Raw genomic sequence first — 10,748 nt, forward strand, 5'->3', positions numbered from 1 at the left:
TTTTGGACAGATGCGTAGGGATGTACCTAAACGTCGGACCCATTTGAACATATATTAATACCCAAGACTTCTCCACAGATGCATAGTACAAATTGTCAGATCACTATTTCTTGAAAGTTGCGTATGTTTACAAGCACATAATGCAAATACTTCAATCAAATCTAAGATTTTCAAAAATCAAGTATATTTAGCAGCTCATTTATTTCAAGCACAAAAATTGAAAAGGAAATTGTATTTGAATTCAATTAAATAATATAAGTTTTGTGTAATTATGACCTAATACATAACTAATTGCTGAGTTTGAATAGCAAATATATTAAATCAACCATTAAGCTCGAATAAATAAAATTGACAAGTTAAAGCGTAGCAGAATAAATTTACCTAATAAAAAAAAATAGCAGAATAAATTCACTAAATAAAAATAATTTTTACATATAAATATATGCTAGATTTAAGTTCAACCTATGTCTATAAGTTAATAATTAATATTTATATTCATCTAAAACTTTAAACACTATAAATTCATGAAAGAAAGTAAATACAATACTATCACATTTTGCAATTTAAGTAGTTTGTAATGCTTTCAAATAATAGTACAATTATTTGGGCGCCAACTCTTTTAATATGAAGGAATGTGCGTACATTTGTTTCTACTAAAAGTAAGATTATGTAAATAAAAGTTATTGTAAAATTTTACATTAATTTTGAGACATTAAAATTAATTTCTTACTTAACTTTTACGATATTATTTCTAACCTATTAACCCTTATATTGTCATGAGTTTATTTGTTTTTAAATACTAACATTTAAGTTAATTACTAATTTAGTTTTTAATTTAATTTATATTTGCTACTTACCCTAAATTCAGTGGACCAAATCACCAGAATATATATTATGGATAAAACCGACAATTTACAATATTTTAATTTAGTTACTTCTTGAGTTGCAAGTGATATGTGTATTTTTATTACTACTATTTTTGAAACTGATTTGACAATCCGGCAAAAATATGAAATGATGGAAACTTGTGTTAATATTCTGTCGGAAAATATTTCTTATACTCACTTATTATTTATAATTATTATTAATATCATACACAAAATTTAAATATAATAACTATATCTAAAAATTTAGTTAAAATTATTAAATTGCCGACTGGTGTATAGTGTTCAATCTCGAGAAAGTTGATTCATTAAGGATATTCAAATAGTAGATACACAATAGCTAAGCAGTTAAATATTTTGCAAAATTTCCCTTAATACTTGAGAATATTAATTAAAATTTAAATTGTTTACAGGGTATGTTCTATGAAATACCAATTAAAATAATACTACAATATTAGAATATTTTCTTTCATAACAATTTTAATTGCAATGTTGGACCTCTGCGACAACACGTGCTTTACTTTCGCTAGTTATTTAGAGATCCCAACATATTGTATATCATCAAGTAACTGTGACAAATGCACATAAACTGATTAATTCTTAGTTACTTACTGTAAAATGGATGGACGTCGGCCGGTTCGGTTCGATTTTTCATGAAGCCGAAACCGAATGAACCGAAATTTACCGTTCGGTCGTTTTTTTTTGTTCGATCGGTATTATGCCCACCCTACAGATAGCAACTCAAAGTAATCTTAGACCATAATGAGGCCAGTCATTAACACTTGAATCCCTAAATTATCAATAATTTAGATAGAGAACTATCCTAGGAATGTTTATGAAAGGCAGAATACATCAATAGTCCCTCAAACTTGTCCATACTTTTCACTTAGACACAATCATAAATCCGTTTGAACACTTCAATTACATCTCAAATGCATCACTTAGACACAATTTGGTCATGTGTCATAGTGTGTATTACATCACTTTTCAGAGTGTGAGAGCAATTTTTATTTAATTTTTTTCTCAATCTTTTATATCCTATTCTTTCGTACACCATCATCTCTTTTCTTTCGCACACTAGGCGAAGATCCTCTCTTTTCCATCATAATGTTTTGCTCCTTTTTTTCTTTTTTCTTTGCAATATTCTCGTCCCATAAAATAAAGAAATACCGCCCGTTTGAAATTTATATAGAGAAGCATGAAGAAGAAGCAATAATAAATTCAAAATATAAAGGGAAAAAGATAATGCATCTTACTAAATAGTTCATGTTTGTTTTGTAGACATAAACTTTAATTGCATACCAGGATCTTGAACATGATAATCTTATACAAAATTGTTATAGAAAACATACTTGAATCGTAAGCCATCATCGTGTAGCGAAACATTAATTCAAAATTGGTTTTTTGCCCCTTGCCCTAGCTTTTGTTACCGCCGACTTTAGTGATGGAAGAGAGAAAATAAACTACGATAACCCTAATGAGTGGGGATAGGACCAATTTATAGAGGTTCTCAATTAATCTGGTACGTCCATTAAGTAACCAATCAGACGGTTGAGATTTGATAATTAATTAAATATTAATTATGGGCCATAAACCTATTGGGCTACATACACGTAAGAAAATAACTTACATTCTCCCACTTGACTCAATAATCACTATATTTATATTTAATATAGAACATTAGTTGCACACAAACAAATATCTTCTATAATGTCCATCATAAATACCATAATACGATAAACTACTAAATGTGAGTTATGTCGGTTATATATAATTTGTCTACATACTCCCTTCTATATACTGCAACATTAGCAACTAATCGTACCAGGTCCATAAGTTATAAAATATTATGGTCCACAATAATGTCTCATTTAGACTTATCCTGTAATATCTCAAAACAATAATGTGTACACCATTATGAGAAATAGGAAATCACATAATGTATATCAGAAACATATAAATAAGCTCAGAGTGTCAAAATATCATAAATACATCAGTCATAAATACTGCCAAGACCCATTCTATGTACATGTTCTTTAAATATCTTTGCTTGTAAACCTTTCGTTAACGGATCTGCAATCATGAGATTTGTTCTAGTATGCTCAAGTGACACTCTTTGTTTCTGAACTTCCTCCTTGACGGTAAAGTACTTTAATTCCATATGTTTGGCACCTTTGGAGTACTTATCGTTCTTGTAGAAGAATACTGCTATAGAATTATCACATTAAATTTTTCAGTGGCTTGGTAATGGTGTAGACAACCCCAAGTCCTGAAATAAAGTTTCGCAGCTATAATGCATGAATTGTGGCTTCAAAACATGCCACAAATTCTACTTCCATCGTGGATGTAGCAATGACAGACTGGTTGACACTCTTACACGATATTGCTCCTTCAGCTAATTGGAACAAATAACCAAAGGTGAATTTTCTAGTGTCAATACATCCAGCGAAATCAGAATCCGAGTATCCAACAACTTCCAAATGCTTGGATCTCCTATACATGAGCATGTAATCCTTCGTTCCTTTCATGTACCTCAAAACTTTCTTTGTAGCTTTCCAGTGATCAATTCCTGGGTTACTCTGATATCTTCCCAATATTTTGACTGCAAAACTAATATCTGGTCTTGTGCAAGTCTGAGCATATATCAGACTACCAATAATAGAAGAGTAAGGAATTGATTCCATATTTTCGTTCTATATCATTCTTAGGGCATTGCATGAGACTAAATTTATTCCCTTTTTGAATTGGGACAATTCATGCTGAACAGTTATTCATGTTAAATCTCTCTAGAACTCTTTCAATATAGCCTTTCTGAGAAAATCCTAATAATCCTTATGATCTATCACGAAATATTTCTATTCATATCACATATGATGCCTCACCTATATCTTTCCTTTCAAAATTCTTAGAGAGAAAATCTTTAGTCTCACGTAATATGCCTAAATCATTAACAACAAGTAGAATATCATCAACATATATGACTAAAAATATAAACTTACTCCCACTGGTCTTTTGGTAAATACACCAACCAACGGTATTTTCCACAAATCCAAAAGACTTTATGGTATCATTAAACTTTATATACCATTGTCGTGAGGCTTGTTTAAGTTCATATATTGACTTCCTCAGTTTACACACTATTTGACCTTTTCCTTTTGTTTTGAAACCCTCTGGTTGGTCCATATAAACTTCCTCCTCGAGATCTTCATTAAGAAAGGCAGTTTTCACATCCGTTTGGTGTAACTCTAAATCATAATGAGCATCCAAAGCCATAATAATTCTTAAAGAGTCTTTCTTTGAGACCGGTGAAAAGGTCTCTTTACAATCAATGCCTCATTTATGAGTATAACCCTTGGAAACAAGTATGGCTTTGTATCGTTCAATATTTCCATTTGAATCCCGTTTGGTCATAAAGACTCATCTACACTCGATTCTTTTAGAACTTTCTGGCAATTCAACAAGATCCCAGACTTTATTGTATTCCATGGATTTTAACTCTTCCTTCATGGCATCAATCCATTTGTCAGACTCATTACTTTCTATGTCTTGTGAAAATGAAACTGGATCCTTATTAAGACCAATGTCAAAATCTGACTCTTGCAAATAAACCACGTAATCATCTGAAATGGCCGATTTTCTAACTCTTTGAGATTTTCTTAATGGCATTTCTTGTGGTTCATTTTTGTCAGATATATGGGAGTTAGTTTCTTCATGAAGTGTTTCATCCATATGTTGCTCGGTGTTGTCAAAGTCTTCTTCAACAACTGAAACAATATTTGGTATTTGTGTGGAAGTAGGCACATTCGTAGGTAATAGAATATTGACCCTCACCTATTTTATTTTCACACTTTGCTTTTCAACACTCCCACTAACTTCACCATTCTCAATGAATCTTGCATTACCAGTTTCAATAATTCTCGAACTATGGTTTGGACAGTATAACACATACCCTTTAGATTTCTCTGGATAACCAATAAAAGAACCACTTACTGTTCGAGAATCTAATTTCTTTTCTTGTGGATTATAAACTCTAGTTTCCGCTGGGCAACCCCAAACATGCAGGTGCCTTAAACTAGATTTCCTTCCTGTCCACAATTCAAAAGGGGTCTTTGGAACTACCTTACTAGGAACCCTGTTTAATAAATATACAACGGTTTTAAGAGCATACATCCACAATGATTTGGGTAATGAGGAATTACTCATCATACTCCTAACCATATCCATAAGTGTTCGATTATGCCTTTCTGCAAATGGACCCGGACATTGTCCTGATTCATTATATTTTCTATAATATTCACCACCTCTATCTCACCTAATGATTTTAACCTTTTTATCTAATTGCCTTTCAACCTTATTAACAAACACTTTGAGAGCATCTGTTGCTTGAGATTTTTCTTTTAGCAAATAGATATATCCGTAATGGGAAAAGTCATCGATAAAAGTGATAAAATATTTTTCTCCACCAAAAGATGGAACATCAAAGGGTCCACAAATATCGGTGTGTATAATTTCAAGAAGCTGGGTGCTTCTTGTGGCACCTTTCTTACTATGTTTGGTTTGCTTTCCCTTAATGTAATCCAAACATATATTAAGATCAGTAAAATTTAGATTCGGAAGAATCTCGTTCTTTACTAATCTTTCTAACCTTTCTTTGGATATATGACCCAAACGTCTATGCCACAAGTAAACAAAACTTTCATCTAGTGAACTACGTTTAATTCTAACATTATGTTGAACAGTAAGAAGGGATTCAGAAAAACCAATATCGAGTTTATAATTTATATAAACTATCACTAAGAAAACCAGAACCATAAAAATAGCATTCATATATAAATTGAAACATCCATTTTCAAACTTTAAATCAAATCCAGAAACATCAATGTCACGACCCAAAACTCAACCTGTCATGATAGCGCCTATCATGGAACTATGTCAGCCTCAAACCAACACAATCCAATACCACAATATAAATATTAAAGATCATTTATGGAAAACTTTCATCATTTTTAAAACAAATTGTTTAAGACATAAGAGAAAGATTCATATTAGAATACATTCGTCCCAAAACCACGGTGTCACTGAGATCATGAGCGTCTAAGGTAAATACATAGTCCATCAAAGTGTCTAAGAATGAACAGAAAAAAATACAACTGGAAGTGAGAAGGAGAGCCCAAGGCCTGTGAACGCCGTGCAAGTACCTCAATAATCTTCTACGTTAGAAGCCTCAATCAAACATCAGCCACTGGATCCAAAGTGCCTGAATCTGTACACGAGGTACAGGGGTAACGTGAGTACACCAACTCAGTAAGTAACAAGTCCAAACTATGGACTTAGAAGTAGTGACGAACTCAACCTCTTCATAAGATAAACAAGAATATCGTACAGGAAAATAGGCATGCTTTCAGTTAATTAAACAGCTCATTGTGAGCACGTAATTTTTGCTTCACGGAAACTACTCCAAAAGAAATCGAAAAAGAAATAAAACAAGTTACCTTCGGGTACAATTTTGAGAATTTGTGTGACATTATGATAATTGTTCTATCCGTAAATGCTCGCCTTGCTATAGTTAAAAATACAAAAATACATGTTGCATGCATTTAGGAAAAATGGTACATTCAGGAATTAATTAACCATTATTTGGTTTTAAAAGTGAAAATCACAAAAAATATGCATTTTTATTCTATTTATTGTCATGGTAATTTTATTAAATGTTTTAATTCGTGCGATAATTGTTGTTAGGTGTTAATTAATATTTGTGTAGTTTAATTTTGGTTTTTAGGAATTTTGTTTAATTATAAGGAAATGAAATACCGGATTTGGGCCAAAATTCAACTGAAAATCAGGCCCAAACCAATTACAACGACCCAATCCAAACCAGATCTCTAGGACCTCCCCAAACGACGTCGTTCTAGCCTATCAGATATGGACCGTTGATCAAACAGATCTAACGGTCCAGTTCACCTCCCGTCTACATTGAAACGACGCCGTTTAGGTGCGTCTAATCAGGGTCATTCATTTCATTTAATCCAACGGACTCAAACCACCCCCAGATGCCCGACCCATTTGGCCCCGGACCAGCCCGACCTCCTTTTAAGTGGAACGACACCGTTCCCTTTAAGTGAAGGGATCCTGGCCCTCGATTTCACCTGATCCAACGGCCAGGATCCATTTTCCCCCTCCGTATATAAGGCCTCACCCCTTACCCACGCCCCCAAACCAACCCCCCCTTCGCCTACTGTGCACCATTGTCCCAGAGACGAAGCCAAACCCCCCGTTCCAAACCCTAGCTGCCACCATGCACTCTCACCGTAAATCCGGCAACCTCGACGCCGATGACCACCAAAATAACACCCCTGATGCACCCAACCACCCTGAACGCGAATCCATTAGCCCTTTGCCTCGAATCATTCCCCCATCGTCTCGAATCTTCATTTGAAGGTTCGAGCAAAACCCCGATCTACACCAACCCACCCCAGATTCACACCAGTCACTACCCTGGCTTCACTCGTGACCAAATCAAGTTTGGTTTGGTCCGAATCTACCCACAAACCCTCAAGCCCCAAATCGGACTGTTCAAACCCTAGAACAAAAGAACTTTGGGAATCCGGCCAGTTTAAATGGAGGGTTGGGGTCTAATAGACCTTAATCGAAGTGTTCTCGGTTGAGAACACCTCGATTAAAGTCTGTTCGACCTCAAATGGTCAAATCCAGTCAAAGCTTGGGTCGTTTGTTATTGAGCTTCCAGAGTGAGTTTTCTTTTTCTTTTCTGTTTCTTGTTTGAATGTTGTTTGAGTTTGTTAACATATTTAGTTAGTTTGTTGATATTTCTAATATGTTCTTTCAATTTCCTCCATCTTTGTCAGACCTTTTTATTTGTTCGACTATTCTTCTGTTTATTGTTAAATACGTATGGTGATATACATACTCGATTTGATCAGTGTCGTTAAATGTTCCATTCATGTTGTTCCTCTGTTTTGTGCCAAGCTGTCTGAAGCCATTCGGGGCCCTATTTGCATTATTTGTTTATCGACTAATCGTTCTATGTTATAATTAGTATAGTCGATTAGATAAACGTCGTCGATTAGTTGTACATGGCTGAATGTTCAAATGTTCTGATTCTGATAAGCCTCACATGATTGATCGAACCACTGTAGTTTAGCTGATTGTTTGAAATTATCTGCGAATGGTTTGTAGCTGCAGTGCAATTAGAAATGGTTAGAAGTCAGTCTTGGGCAGGTGTTGAGTTTGAACCTCCATAAGTTCAAACTTTAGGCTGCTCAAGCTTAGGTTAAAAAAGTAATAACCAGGGGTTAAAAGGGGTAGTTTGGGGTTTGAAAAGATAAGAAAATGGTCAGTTTAAGTTGGGCTGACAGTAGGGTACTGAAATATGATTAAACTAATACAATAGTGGGGAACAAAACTTGATAGCATGGGATGTTAGTTGAGTATTATAATAGGCCCATAACATTTGAATAATAATAAAATGAATTGATGGGGGATTAGTTGGTTATTGTCAGCTGCCCATACCATTTTGGGCACGAAACACCTGATAATGGAAATTAAGGGGTATGGGCAGAGTTGAGGTCTGAAGGGAACAAGGTAGCCTGGGGGCTTGCCTATTTTTGCCTATAAATAGGCTCATTTAGAATAGAGTAAGGGGTTGGACATCAGAAATTGAGAGAGGTAGAGTGTTAAAGCTAAACTTCTACATTAAGGGTTTTTCTGGCTGGACAGTTTTTTTAAAAGTGGATAGAAAAAAAGAAAAGCAAAAACAAGGCTGGTCTTCCAACCTTTAGAGGATAGGCTGTTTCAGAGTAATAGAGAGTTAAGAGTGTGCTGGATTTTTGAACATAACAATCAGAAGCTACTGCTTTTCTGCATATGTTTCCTTCTCTGCTTAGCTTGTATTTGTTGGGACACTGCTGGGTTTCAACTTAGTTTTCCTAGTTTCTCTGCTGGTACAACACTGTTTCAGTTGAGTGTTTTGGGTTTTCTGAGTTCACTGGACTTCTGTTTGGTTTAAATCTGTTGCTGGTTTCTCTTATTGGGTATTATTGGATTTTGTTTTGCTGGGTTTGATGTTGGTAACAAAAATCTGACTGCTGGGGTTGTGTTGCTGTTTTCTGTTGCAGCTGTTGCTGTGTATGCTACTGCTGCACTGATTATTCCTCTTCTTCTTTTGCTTTCCTATACCAGGTACACAACGGATACATTGGTCAATGTAGGTTGAAATTTGAAGCATGAATACAAAAATGAAGAGTTGAAGTTATTTTGAATTCACTTTAGAAATATACTGAACATTAGTTGTATGTATGACAGTTTACTTTCTGTACTAGAACCATGTAGTTAGTTGTGATGTAACTGAACCTTTATACATATCATTTAGTTGGAAAACTCTATGTTTTGCTTATAATTAAAAGGGACTAATGTTGCAGTAGCCATGTTCTGTTAGTTCATCATTGTTGTCAAGAAGCATGTTAGGTATCCAATAGTTACTTCTTTAAACAAATAGCCTGTTTTTTTTTTCAAATTGGTAAGAATATTGCTTGATCAGACAAGCAGTACTTTACATTTCAGCCCCCTTATAAATGTCAAACATATACAAAATAGGTTAACTAGGCCCAATTGGAATAAGGATGACCCAGGTCGAGTTTCACGTTATGCACATTGGGCCTGGGCCCGTAATATCTAAACAACTGCCCATATACGCGTTCATATTTCGGATTTTGCAAATCATATTCGGAACCCGACTATAACTAACTTGTAAGCATGTAAATAAAGTTGGACCGTTCTTTTTCTTTCATTATTAGAGACAAACTCAATAGAAAACATAGCCACTATAGGACGACCTTTTAAATAAAATGAGATGAGCCTCGCCAAATAAAACGCATAGATTGCGGGGCCCTCACAAAATGTATGTGTTGATTCCTTAGAACTCGGGATAGGTCGCTTAGCGAACTCCACGGCCTTACCCAGAATAACAACACGCTAGTTTCTTTAGGACGCGTCTTAATTAATCTTACTTTCTTAAACTCGGGTGCACATTTATGTGACCCAAATCCAAATCTCAGCGGAGTCGAAATGTGTCTCTAATCACGGGTACATTGATTGTGACGTGGTTCGAGAGGCGTGTCCATGACGTTGCAAATTCCTTTTTTAAAAAATAAGAATGAGATGAGCCTCGCCGAATAAAAAATACAAAATTGCGGGGCCCTCAGTAAATATTTGCTTTAAAATTGCTTAGACTTCGGGATGGACCGTTTAGCAAAATTTCACGGCCCTACCCAAAGTAAATGATACGCTAGTCGCTTTAGGCGCGCCTTTAATAATTTAATTTTCTTAAACTCGGGTGCACATTTATGTGACCCAAATCCAAATCTCAATAGAGTCGAAGTGTGTCGACTACCACAGGTACATTGATTGTGACGCAGTTCGAGATATATTTTCACAACGTTGCAATTCCCTGTAAAATAATAATAATAATAATAATGAAAGCGGTAAAGAGTTAAAATCTGCACATAAGTTCATATTTTGTATAAAAATCAGATAAACAAGCCGAATATGGCAGTTGAGCAACCATGCTAGAACCACGGAGCTCGGGAATGCCTAACACCTTCTCCCGGGTTAACAAAATTCCTTATCCGGATTTTTGGTTCGCAAATTGTAATACAGAGTCATTCTTTTCCTCGATTCGGGATTAAATTGGTGACTTGGGACACCCTAAATCTCCCAAGTGGCGACTCTGAAATAAATAAACAAATCCCGTTTTGATTGTCCTTTAATTGGAAGAAACTTCCTTCACCCCTCGCGGGGGCAGAAAAAGGAGGTGTGACAGCTCTGGAGACTCTGCTGGGGACTATTTAC

At 35.1% G+C, this 10,748-nt stretch overlaps 1 protein-coding gene across 1 annotated transcript; it reads right to left on the reverse strand.

Annotated features, from left to right (window-relative positions):
• Nucleotides 1-3,172: 3,172 nt before the first annotated feature.
• LOC138884627 (secreted RxLR effector protein 161-like) lies at nt 3,173-3,568 on the reverse strand. The gene has a single exon (XM_070165642.1). The coding sequence runs from the start codon at nt 3,566-3,568 to the stop codon at nt 3,173-3,175; it is 396 nt and encodes a 131-aa protein (XP_070021743.1).
• Between the last annotated feature and the right edge of the window lie 7,180 nt (nt 3,569-10,748).

Source organism: Nicotiana sylvestris, chromosome 2, assembly GCF_000393655.2.
Source record: "Nicotiana sylvestris chromosome 2, ASM39365v2, whole genome shotgun sequence".
NCBI lineage: Eukaryota > Viridiplantae > Streptophyta > Magnoliopsida > Solanales > Solanaceae > Nicotiana > Nicotiana sylvestris.